This window comes from Mesoplodon mirus (assembly GCF_964341445.2).
Source record: "Mesoplodon mirus genome assembly, chromosome: 15".
NCBI classification, from domain to species: domain Eukaryota; kingdom Metazoa; phylum Chordata; class Mammalia; order Artiodactyla; family Ziphiidae; genus Mesoplodon; species Mesoplodon mirus.
Genome location: NC_138991.1, coordinates 78,366,090 through 78,379,121, shown reverse-complemented (window position 1 = coordinate 78,379,121; position 13,032 = coordinate 78,366,090). Strand labels below are relative to the sequence as shown.

At 39.1% G+C, this 13,032-nt stretch overlaps 1 protein-coding gene across 4 annotated transcripts in view; it reads left to right on the top strand.

Annotated features, from left to right (window-relative positions):
* The window catches only part of TASP1 (taspase 1), a 240,470-nt gene that overhangs the window by 145,528 nt on the left and 81,910 nt on the right, over window positions 1-13,032 (top strand). For all 4 annotated transcript variants that reach the window (XR_014296136.1, XM_082645896.1, XM_082645895.1 and 1 more), the window contains one exon: window positions 3,209-3,319. Coding sequence is in view for 3 of the 4 variants with exons in the window: in XM_082645896.1 (XP_082502022.1) it covers window positions 3,209-3,319 (111 nt within the window). In the remaining variant the exon portion in view is untranslated. The remainder of the gene's footprint in view (window positions 1-3,208; window positions 3,320-13,032) is intronic.

The window sequence follows — 13,032 nt, the reverse complement described above, 5'->3', positions numbered from 1 at the left end:
CCGCACAAAGTGAAACACCTCCTCCTTGGAGGGAGAGTCAAGGTCATCAAAAAAGATACCCCCAATACCCCTCCGCTCCCCACGATGGGCTATAAAAAAGTCATCATCACATCATTTTTAAAATGTTGGGTAGAGATCTGCACCATGTTCGTCACAAGCCTCCTTTAGAGTCCCATGAAAATGGACCGCATCCTCTTGGTTCAAGTATGTTGGAGTAAGGTCACATCCACCACCAAACCACCACTGCTTGTTACCTACCAGATCAAGACATGTGATTCTGTTGTGGACTTTGAGATGCCAAGGAAATGTATTATAATTCTGATGTCTGGGTATGGGGCATACTGGAGTCTCAGTAACAGGAAACACACTAGGAAAGAGTGAGCTGGGACTGGGCTAAGGTTTGGGATTCGAGGGAGAGACATGGCCATGGAGGTTGGCTCTCAGCAGGCTGTGGGAATGTCCAGGGTTTCTGATGAGTCCAGGGTTCTCAGCTAAATCCTCAAGGTTGGTCTGTAGAGCACACAGTCAAGGCACTGGCATCTGGACTGGCCAGAATGGCAGTTAACTGAGTGTTCAGTAGCCAACCAGGGGTCCAACACCTCTGGGGAGATCTGACAAAATGTAGCAGCACCTCTGCCAACTACTGTGTCCTCTGGTTCTAGCACCAAGTAGGTGCTCATTAACAATCTGTTGTGTGAACAGATGGGGAAGGAAATGAAAATAAAGTTCATATTTTGGGGACTGATAAGTACCAGGCAGGAATCTGCTTCCAACCTTTGCCCTAGACTCCTAACCAAACAGGAAGAATCTGGAGAGATACCTCTAGTGGTGGTTTTGTAGATTCCTTTGGGATTTCTACATAAACAATTATATCATCTGCAAATAGGAGCACTTTTGCCTTTTTCTTTCTGATCTTTATGCCTTCTACTTCATTTTCTTGACTTAGTGCAATGGCTCAAGCCTCCAGTATATTGTTGAATAAAAGCGATAAAAGCAGACATCATTGCCTTGTTCCTGGTCTTAGGGAGAAATAATTCAGTGTTTCACCATTAAGTATGAAGTTAACTGTAGATTTTTTGCAGATGTTCTTTATTTCTAGAAATTAATAATTGAATTTAGAGGCTTGATCAGATTGGGGTGTAATTTTTTTGGTGTGGGGCAAGACTACAAAGGTGTAGTTTTATCAAGGGACGTGTAATATCTGTTTGTATCTTTTTGTGATATTAGCAGCCATTGACGATTGTTGCCTATAGCAATTATTAAATTATAGGTTACAAATGGTTATATTCTAATTTTGTTAATTTCTTCTTCATTTATTAACTGGGATACTACTATGGAGAAAATTTTCCTTCATAAACCTTCTGGTTAACCTGCTACACAGTTCCTATAGGAAGGACAGAGAAATGCTTGATTGTTTTCTTTCATTTATCCATTTTCAGAATAGTGAATTGGTTCCATAGCATCTTCCAAAGGTGTTTTTAAAACATAAGCTATGAATTCACTGTGTGTTTCAGTCTATTTAGTCATTCTTATTGATGATAAATAATTGTGTACTTTTGTAAGTTCTTTTAGAATTTGGTATTTATCACTTTCCCTCTAGGTTTGTAGTTAGGTCTTCATTCTTTGTATAATCCTTGTCTTCTGCTAAGATCTGACAATATAAATACACTCTTGCTTGCATGATTAAGGACAAAAGGAAGATGTATTGAAAGACTTAATTTCTAATATCTGTGAATAAAGAATGGAACTGTTTGCCTCTGAATCACACTTTAGCTATATGGCAGCATATTCTAAGAAACCTTGGAATTTTGTGGATAAAGCCATAAAATCAAACTTTTCTTTGACTGGAACCTACAGAACAAGCTTTTGGTATCAAGGCTCTTATGTTAAAGGTGATATATGTCAGAATAGAAGTCATAATTTTAAATTTCTTGGAAAAAAATCAAGCATTGGAGAACCCTATATATTCCTGTATAACTACAGAGGAAAAAGTCTTTCTGACACATACTGTGTATTTTTGCTGTAATGTTAACTTCATGTGGTTTAGCTGTTTGCCTTGAGGCATGTGTACATAACCTTCTGAACACCCATTTAGCTCATAATATGCCAGTTTCCTAACAATTATTATTGTTCTAAAGTATAACATTTCACTGTTCAACATCAAATACGTACACAAAGGGAATTAAAATTTATGGAGTTTCCTGAGCTTACACAGTGTCTCTACATAGTAAGTGTTGAAAATGGTTTCTTTTCTATTAGCTTTATTTTAATTTTTCCCGTGATTATAAAAATAATATTGTAAACATTTAACAAAATAGGGATCACCATAATCCTGCCCACAAAGTAATACATTAAATTGCATACCTAGATGAAGATCTAAGTGTAGATACTCACAAAGATCTTGAAGGAGATTTACATTTACTTTACCAAAAAATACAGGGAAGTTATTTCTGACAAAACATAGGTGATTTAAAAAAAAAAAACTTTCACAAGTTTTGAACAGTTTGTATTTTGGCAATGAGTGTATAATGTATGTGTATACATAATATACATATATGTGTGTATACATACATGCATGTGTATATGGGGGGCAGAGGAAGTGGGGGGAAAGGAGGAGAGGTGTACATATGCAGAGAAAATTTCTGAAATGAATGTCACCAACATGATTTAACAATTAGAGATAACATTTTTAAGGGAGATTTGTTGTTAGTGCCTAATGTCTGTCACAGTACATACTAGCCAAACAGAAAATGTGTGTTCTATCAGTTTGTGTTGGTTTAAGTTTCATGAATTTAAGAACTTTTGATTAAAATATATTCACTACCATATATAAAATAAATAACCAACAAGGACCTACTGTATAGAAATTATAAAACAGTTTTTTGTGGTTATCCAGCAATGGAAATGAAACAGAACCCTAGGTAGAGAATAAATTCCTGTATTATGTGAATAATTCCTATGAAAAAGGGGTTTCCTTTTATTTTTCTTTGTTTCCTTTTAAGATTAGACATGTGTTTCTTTAGTTTCTGTCCAATCTCTTTACTAAAATTACCAGATTGCTCGTAGAAATCATTTCATCCCTCACTGAATTATTCTCCAACATAACTACTTCTTCAGTGGTGCATAAGGGTGTTTTAATGCTAGTAAGACAAGAAGGATATTTAGTACTGCCTTTCCTCAACCGTTCTTGGTTTCCTTGGCTTTCTAGGATGTGGAGAGCATCTTGTGCGCACCATACTGGCTAGAGAATGTTCACACGCTTTACAAGCTGAAGATGCCCACCAAGCTCTGCTGGAAACTATGCAAAACAAGTTTATCAGTAAGTATAACATTAAGAAAATTACTTCCTTGTAAATAGAGGTTGTTCCTCTGAGCTGTAAGCTTCATGAGTCAGGTGCCACGTTTGTATTGCTAGACCTAGGTCCAGGGTTTAGCATGGACTTAGACCCTAAATTAACATTGGCTGTGAAAAGAAATTCCATCAAAATAGCTACTACTGCATGAAATTTTCCACATAGCCAATGTAATGCCCAAGTTGTGAGACACTGTCCAGGATTAGAGTCATACACAGTAGAATAAAATTCTACTAAAACAAAATTCAAGGGGCAACCTCATTTAAAAGTTTTTCTGTAATACAATTTGACTCTTTTTTAAAAAAAGTTAGTGTTGTATTCATGAATCCAGTGCTGCCACACACACTTATCTAGGGTTGAGTTGAAATCTGGCCTGGCTTCATTTGCCAAACCCATATAACCTGATGTGAGGCTGCATCTGGTTGGAGGAAGGGATGGCTTTTTCTAATCTGCAGGAAGATTTTGTGTAGCCTTGCAATGGCCCTGTAGATAACTGTTACTGTGGATTAAAACTATTTGACTCGGGTTTTTCCCATCATTTAACATTGAGCTTACCACTATGGAAAGGCTTGTGAAGTTGTATAAAAAATATAAAATGTAGTTAAAAATAAGGGGGACTTCCCTGGCGGTCCAGTGGTTAAGACTCCACGCTCCCAAGGCAGGTAGCATGGGTTCGATCCCTGTTTGGGGAACTAAGATCCCACATGCCACACAGCATGGCCAAAAAATAAAATAAATGAATGAATGAATAAATAAATAAAATTGAATTAAAAAAATAAAAGACGCCTCCGCTAACTCCTCCCAGCAACCCTATCCCATAAAAAACAAAAAAAAAACAAACCCAAAAAAACAAGTTAGTGTAATAAGCCATGAACACATAAATGAGGGGAAGAGTATCACAGGGTTAATCTGGGGGATGTCTCCACGTAGAGAATCAAGACAGGATAATATAAGGTGCTAATTATGTGGTGAGGACAACACAGACGAAAACGTAGGAAGAAATCACCCGAAAAGGATTCATGGATGAAGAACTTCTAGAACTGGCCCCAGGAGGCCGGGAAAGGTGGGGAAGAAAGGAGCGTGAGCACAGACATGACAGTGGGGTTAGGTGTGGTGAGGGCTCGACACCTGCATGACTCTTACCTGGAGGGAAGTGTTCCTGATGTGCAGTGGGGCTGGATCGGCCAGGTGAGGCCAGGTCCCGAGGGCCTTAAAATCTCCGTGTAGGAGTTCATGTTCGATCTGATAGAAAGGAGAGAACCCTTATGTATTCTTAAGTTGATCAATAAAATGTTTTAGGGGAGGGTTTATAAAGTAGATCTCAGGTTGTCCAAGACCATCTCTATAGGAGACCGACCTTAGGGGCTGGGAATGGTCCAGGCCATGGAGAGGAAATGGTGACTCTGAGGGAGGGGTCCATGGAGAAAGTAGAAATATTGATAGATTTTGCTGCTAGGCGAGTATGTAGCCCTCTGGGTCCAGTCAGGAGGTAGAAACCATACATTAGGTTAATCAGGAGGAGTTTAATATAAGGAATTGTTAACTATGATGAAAGAGTGGAGGCTGTAAGGAAACTGTCTGTGGTGCCCTAGATCTGAGAGTGTCCAGGGAAGGACATGCTTGGGAGGGGCTCAGACCTTATTGGAGAAGGTGTGGTTCAGCAGGTAGCAGAGAAGTTCACTGGTTTGGCCTGGCTGGGACTGGTCTGGAGTTGCTGGGCAAACAATAGGCCACCCTCCGGAGTGCGGTGTAGATGGGGAACAGATAATCAGCACCTGGTGGCTGGGTATGCCGTGGGAGCCCAGCATCAAGGGGGCATGCAGAGGACACAGGACTGCAGGACACACAGGCCACAGGGCCCCTGCAGAGGGGGCGACTGCTCAGTGTGTGACCACCTGGGCCACAAGGGCTGTGTGCAGGCTGTGCAGGGCCCGGCCCAGGGAGTCCTGATGGGCACCTGTGTGTAACCACTGGGGACCTCTGGTTTCCATGTCGACAGGGCCCAGCCTGCCAGGTCACAGCAGGGCTGCGTCCTGGGCCTGTGTCTGGGGCAGACTTTACCAGATGTCCCACACCTACATTGACTCTTCTCCCCAGCCCATGGTGGACAGTTCAGGAAGGGTGCCTATTGTAACTCTTTTAATGTTCTCTAACTTGGTTTAATGCCTGACTCCTTGCCCTCATTCTGTTAGTCCTCTCCATGTAAGCCTGGTCTCTTTTTACATGGCACTTTATATTTGTTTTGCTGCCATTTCATCTTCATTGGGTGGCATCTGGATTCCAGGGACTTTCTGTGTCACTGTGGAGGGACCATCTGGCTCATGGCCGCCCTCTTCCCTCTGTTGGCTTGTGCTGGGATGGGGCTCACCCTCCACCTCCCCATGGGTCACTGGCCTCTCTCCCTGATGAATTCACTAGGTGTCTGTGGTCTTGTTGTAACCTCTGGCTTCTGTGGTACACATAGCATCCACTGACAGCAGATGCTAGTGGTAATGGGGTCAGGTGGTCTGAAAACATAGAATGATAAGGGGATTGTCAAGTCCTCTTGGCCCAAGCATATCAGGCTACTTTTCCACTCTATTCCTAGAGAGCCTTACCGGCCTGAAGGTGGCATGGCAATGGGCAACATCCCTACCTGGCTTCCTGTTCCTTTAAGCCTCATCTGTTCTTGGATCCTCTGAATCTAGGGCTTTGTCACCAGCTCCTCTTTTTCTTCCACCCTCACCAGCTTGGGAAGAGGAACAGAAACCCATACCAGGAATCAATGCTTTTCTTCTAGTTTTCCCAAAAATGTCAAGGTGTCCAGTCACACCCCTACTCCAGCCCTACCTTTAGGATACTGGTGGGGACCTGGCTAAGCAAGGGTTGCGCCAGACTATTTGCCAAAATTTAGGCTTTACCTGTTTAAAACACTTTTCATCTCAAAGCTGTCTCTACTTAGAATTTATGAAAATCCACTAAAGGATAAAATATAAGTTTTATAATATAAGCATGCAACTGATGGGATAGATGGGGCATTCCAGGGATGGGAATAAAACTGAATTACTGGACTTCCCTGGTGGCGCAGTGGTTAAGAATCTGCCTGCCAATGCAGGGGACACAGGTTTGAACCCTGGTCCGGGAAGATCCCACATGCCGCAGAGCAACTAAGCCCGTGCACCACAACTACTGAGCCTGTGCTCTAGAGCCCGCAAGCCACAACTGCTGAAGCCCATGCCCCTAGAGCCTGTGCTCCTCAACAAGAGAAGCCACTACAATGAGAAGCCTGCACACCACAACAAAGAGTAGGCCCCACTTGCCACAACTAGAGAAAGCCCGCGTGCAGCAGCAAAGACCCAATGCATCCAAAAATTAAAAATATAAATAAATACATAAATGTATTTAAAAAAACTGAATTACTTCCTCAGATTTATAAACATTGTTGCTTAGGCCTTTAATACGTATCATGCCCTCTTAGGAAAGATTTTTAGGGTAGAGAGAGAAAGAAAAACAGATTATAGGCAAGAAACAACTGGATTTATCTGAAGGAAGAACAGAGTGAATAACTAGAAAAAAATTTTAGTATGAAGAGATTTTATACAGGTGCTTTCTTCCAGTTATTTGACCTGAGGTCATGAAAACATAAATAACGGTATGAACTACATGCATGCTGGTAAGAATCACCTGATGGCAAATTGTGAGCTGAGGAATGCGTTAGGAATGGACTTTGAGGTCCGCCTTTGGTGATTTTTCAGAAAAAGGTTGATGATGTTCATGTTACTACATCTTCAAATATATCAGAATCAGACTTGGGTCTCCTTGTTCTTTCGTTTTAACAATTACCATCGTGGAATGCTGTTTTGCTGTTTTTAAGGGAAACCCAATTCTTGGCCTGAACAGCCTGTGTAATTTATGTAATTTGCTATTAGTTGCCCACCTATACCAGTTTTCGCCAGAGGTGAAAACTCAACGCTCAGGAGAAGTTCACTTCCTGGGAGCCCTGCGATGGGTGTGTGATAACGGCACATGGTAATTTTCTCCTTGTTGAGAGTGACCTGAACTCTTTACTGTGTCTGAAACCACAGATTCACTAGCTAGTTGTGCATCTCCAGATTTGGGTCCATGCTGAGGAGTTCCTGAGCTCCACTCCTTTCTCTTCTGATGCTTTGTTGTCCTCTTTGTATAACTCTTGAAACTCCTCAGAGAGTTGGGCTGTAGTACTTCATTTTTCCACTGGATCCCATGACCTAATGCATATTGAACACTCATCTTAAAAATTCCAGGGCTTCCCTGGTGGTGCAGTGGTTGGGAGTCTGCCTGCCGATGCAGGGGACGTGGGTTCGTGCCCCGGTCCGGGAAGATCCCACATGCTGCGGAGTGGCTGGGCCTGTGAGCCATGGCCGCTGAGCCTGTGCATCCGGAGCCTGTGCTCTGCAATGGGAGAGGCCACAACAGTGAGAGGCCCGCGTACCGCAAAAATAATAACAATAATAATAATAATTCCAGACTCTTGGAAAGGAATCAGAAATTTCAGAGCTCATCAACCCTGCTCACTAAATCGTTGAAGAAACTTATTTTGCAATAGTTCAGTGACTTGTCCAAAGTCACCTGGTTAGTCAGTGAGTGTTCATTCCGCAAGGTCACACTGCCCGCCCCCCTTTTTAAGCAAAATAAAATGTGGAATACAGAAAAACAGTGTTCTGGGAGTTAAGACAGCTGGGTTCCACTCTTAACTCTGTGTCTGACTCACTGAATCTATCAAGTTACTTAAGTTCTGTTTTGTTTTCTTAGGAAAAAAAAAAGTTAGACAAGAGACAGTTTCTAAATTCCTCCACCATGCTAAATTTTATGAATTCTTTACCGTATTACACCTGTAAATATGTGGTTCTTTTTAATCAGGTGATTTGGGATTGGAAAATCAAAAATTTCTGGGACCACTTGGGAACTATCAAGAAGCATGGATGATATTTACAAAATGGTTAGAATGAAATAAATTGAATTTACTAGGGACCTGGATGAGAAGCAACGTCTGGTTCTTCCGTGTTTTAACAGCGATGAAATTAGTTGTTGGTTTTAGGACAAGCCTCTTTGTTCTCAGTTTCCTCGTGTGTAAAACGAGGGGGCCTAACTCGATGGTCCCCAAAGTCCTTTCTAGCTCCAAAATTCTATTTGGTCCCTGGTTTGTGAAAGTACAGTTGTAAAGCAATTTAGTCCTTAGTTGAAAGTATAAATTAAAGCTATTAAAGGTGGATAGCAAGTTTCTATTGAGGTGATTTGGTCGAAATCCTTTCTGGTGATGGCTGTGTTAAGCTAGCCACCACTTCCTTGGTTTTGTGGAAAGGCATCACGATACTCTTCCTTTCTTGCTTCCTTTGTTTTTTCTTTAAAAAAAAAAAGATTTGCATAAATAATATATCTAGAGATTCTCACTGCAGTATATACTTAGAAACATTTTATATTAATAATCAGGACAGACTTATTCCAAGACTCCGGTGGTTCTTCAGTCACAGTTCTGGTTTTCTTGCCCAGGCACTGGTTCCTGTGGAGGTTTCTGCTCATGAGGCTCTGCTCTAGTGCTGTGATTCTCTGTATATGACTGTCTGTCTCTCCAATTGTAGGGGAAGTTGTTTACCTTGTGATCTCACTTTTCTGACGGATCTAAGAAGAGTTGTTGATTTTTCAGTTTGTTCAGCTTTTTACTTGTTAGGATAGAGCGGTGACCTCTGAAGTAGTCATTACATGCTGGACCAGAAACCAGAAGTCTCCTCCACAGTCTTTTTCCAATGGTTATTATCACATTAAAAGTTTTTTTCTATAATCAAGGATTAAAAAAAGTGGTTTCCAGTTTTAATTTGTCTTTTTCTGATGAGTAAATTTTCAAATATAACTTGGCCTTTTATATTAATCTGTGAGTTATCTGCTAATAGTTTTAGACCATTTTTCTGTTGTACTGTTTGGGTGATTTTCTTTTAATTGACATTTAACTTTTATTAATGGCAAAATTACCTTAAATAAAATATTCTAAAATGACACAGCAATAACCATTTGTACAGAATTTTTTAAAAACCCTGTCTTTTTGAGTGGTGTTATGTTTGATATCTGTGACCTTCTGCAATAATGAGGGATTTTTTAAAAAGTAATTTTACACTGTGATTAAATAATTTGTTTTTATGTATTTTTTCTAAAGTAGTCAGCAACTTATTAAAATAAAGATTTTTCCAGTTTTTTTTTGTAGTTTGAAACAAACTCTGAAATTATCTTAAATGTAGGGTTCTTTTAAAAATCTATTTTTGATAAATGAGGCTTTGATGTGATAGAGTAAAATTGAAAGACATTTTGAAGATTAAAATGTTTTTGTTTCCACTTGTATTACCATTATGCCAAGATCCAGAGCTTTGGTTTGACTTAATGTAGGAAGCATAAAACAGAATAACCGATTTGTGCATTTTTTTAAAAAAAAAAACCACTGTTCATGTAATGTACAAAATCCATAAAAATGGGTACTGTAAAAATAGTTCCTTAATAATACTTCATGCTAACCAGCTGATTATAGACTGAATGCTTAGTTAAGTAAGGAAAAGAAATAAATAGATTTTCTTTTTAGTTGTGCTTTTTAAATTACACACACACACACACAGACACACACATATAAAAGCTCTTACAATGACTCAGATGTGACTTTTCCTATTCATGGTTATTTTTGAACAAACTTGGTTTCATGAATTATTCTTTTTTAATGCAAACTGTGGCTACATGTGTGGTATGTGAACTTCAGGGTGGCATTATAGCTTCCTGCCCAGTTCTCAACAAGTAATGTCATAGTACTTTTTTAAGTTGATTTGGCTCTCTACTAAATATAATGGTTGATAAAATGTTATCTGTAAAAATCAAATTTCCCTTTTCTTCTCTTTGAATTTCTAAGCTAACTTGTTGGTATCATCAACCTACAGTCTATGCGACTATTATTGAAAAATTCTATGTGGTATATAGTATTAGGATTAAAATAAGGAGCTTTTGCTCTATGTTCTTTTATTTTATCCCTTTGGGGAATGCTTACACTCTTTCTGACATCATAGGTTTACTGTCAAATGCAGAATGCCATTAAAAATTGAGATTGAAGGGAGTCCACTCTTGTGGTTTTCTGCCAACTTGAGAAATTACGTTTGATAAATATTTTCTTTTAATGACCAAATTCTTAGTTAAAACCCTGATAATTCATAAGCATTAGCTTTGATAGGAGGAACAAAAGTACATTGTCATTACACATTTTAACTTCTTATCTGAGGTCATATATTATGTTTCATGAGTTTCTTTATAATTTAGAAAACTTAATATATATACTGGTCTCTTTACCAGTAGTGCATTTTTGGATTTTTCTAACACTTTTCTCCTATTCTTCGTGCACATTTCTTTTTTTCAAACACTAAAATCTTTTTCCTGAGAGAACTTATTTTTTTAAACCAATTCAAAAAATCAAAGATGTTTCTCTTTCATTATCATAAACATTGTGATATATAGTGTGTTGTACTCACATGTCCAAATTGCAAAATAAGGAAAACAATAAATTAGGCATCCCAGAGCATTATTTATCACTAATTCTTGGGCCTTAGGGTTTTATAAATACTTTCAGAATTTTTTTTTTTTTTTTTTTTTTTGTGGTACGCGGGCCTCTCACTGCCGTGGCCTCTCCTATTGTGGAGCACAGGCTCGGGACGCGGAGGCTCAGTGGCCATGGCTCACGGGCCTAGCCACTCCGCGGCATGTGGGATCTTACCGGACCGGGGCATGAACCCGTGTCCCCTGCATCGGCAGGCGGACTCTCAACCACTGCGCCACCAGGGAAGCCCTTTCAGAATTTTTAACGTGTTTTCATTTAATAAATATTTATGAAAGTCATGAATGTACTTTGCTGGCTACTGTGACAGATACACAGATAAATACACCATATCAACCTTACTGTCAAGGAACTTGCAATCTAGGAGAAGAAAAAAGGCAAATGTACAGTAAATAAAAAGTAAGATGCAATAAGTTTCATACTAAAGTTCAGGAAATATAGGGGACTTCCATTCCTGGCAGTTTCATCAGATGGAGATCCTGGAACCTTTGACTGCAAATAATCTAACAATGCTGGACAAAATATTAATGGCAAAATCACATTTTCAAATGAATAGGTGAGAATCTTCGTTTAAGATTGTCCTAGTTATATGAAGCTCCCAGAGGCTTGACAGAAGTAAATGAAAATCCTTCCTGAAGCAATACTCTTTCAACTCAGATCTCAAAGAAGTGCTCAACTATGAATTCAAAATAAAAGCTTAAATTAAAATGAAACACACATGAAGTAGAGTTACCATGAGGGAAAGTATGTCAATAGAAACTTTAAGCAGACTACCAAAGACCTTAGATATTAGAATCACTAGGTAGAAAATATGAAATAAATATTTTAGACATTGCTGTTTTTAAGTAGGTATAATCATTTTGGAAAAATATTCATGAGAAGTGGAACACGTGCATGCCCCACAACCCAGAAATCCTAGTCCTGACTACATACATGTGCCCTGGGGTGACACACACAGGAACATGTACAGCATGGCTTTTTCTTAACAACAAAAAATGGAAGCCATTCTAAGGTCCATCAGCAGGAGAATACTGTGTGGCAGTGGAAATGCATGGATTACAAAGACACACATCCATATGAATAAACCTTAAAATCATAACACTAAGTTAAAAATACAGTTCGCAAAGGACTACAGTCAGTGTTGCCACCATTAATATAACTTTGCAAAACCAGACACTATTTCATTATACATGCACATATGGTAAAACTATAAAAGAGAACAGGGAGTTATTGGAAAATAATTCAGGGTAGTGGTTTCCTTTGGGAGAGAAGACCTAGGGAGTTTCAACGGTATTAGTAAGTAGTGTTGGATTTTTCTAGTTGTTTGGTGGATTAGTGGACATTTGTTCTATTAATATGCTTCATAAATTATATGTTCCATATATTCTTTTTGTGTTTTATGAAAAACTTCATAATTAAACTCTTAATATGATAAAATAGGAAAAGCAGAGTTCAAAAGAAGTAGAGGAAGAGGTGTCATATCTGTTAGATCGAGGAGAGTGTCATGAATGAGGTACCTTCAGGAGGGAAAATCTAGGACTGGATTTGTGAGCAGCAAGTGATCTGATTTAACAAGTAGACAGAGTATATTAGGGAGAGTGGTGTAATTATAAATGAAAAAGAAAACCCCAAAATTGGACTTACTGTAGTGGAGAGAGCCACATAAGGCATTGGCAGTGGAGTGTTACAGTAGGATGTGGGATGGATTGGAGGAGGGAGGCCCTGTAGGTGAAGCTACTAATTTGAAGGGCATGGCGATTAGAGAAACAGAGCTAGAGTGGATCAAAGGAGTCAGGTGCCAGAGACTACTCTCAAAGAGAGAATCCTTGAGATTCTTGATGTTGATTGAATGGGATGGATGCAGTGAAAGAGGCATCAAAGTAACTGGAGTTTTTTTTTTTGAAACTTTTAATTTTATATTGGAGTGTAGTTGATTAACAATGTGTGTTAGTTTCAGGTGTCCAGCAAAGTGATTCAGTTATACATATACATGTATCTATTCTTTTTCAAATTCTTTTCCCATTTAGGTTGTTACATAATATTGAGCAGAGGTCCCTGTGTTATACAGTACGTCCTTGTTTTGAG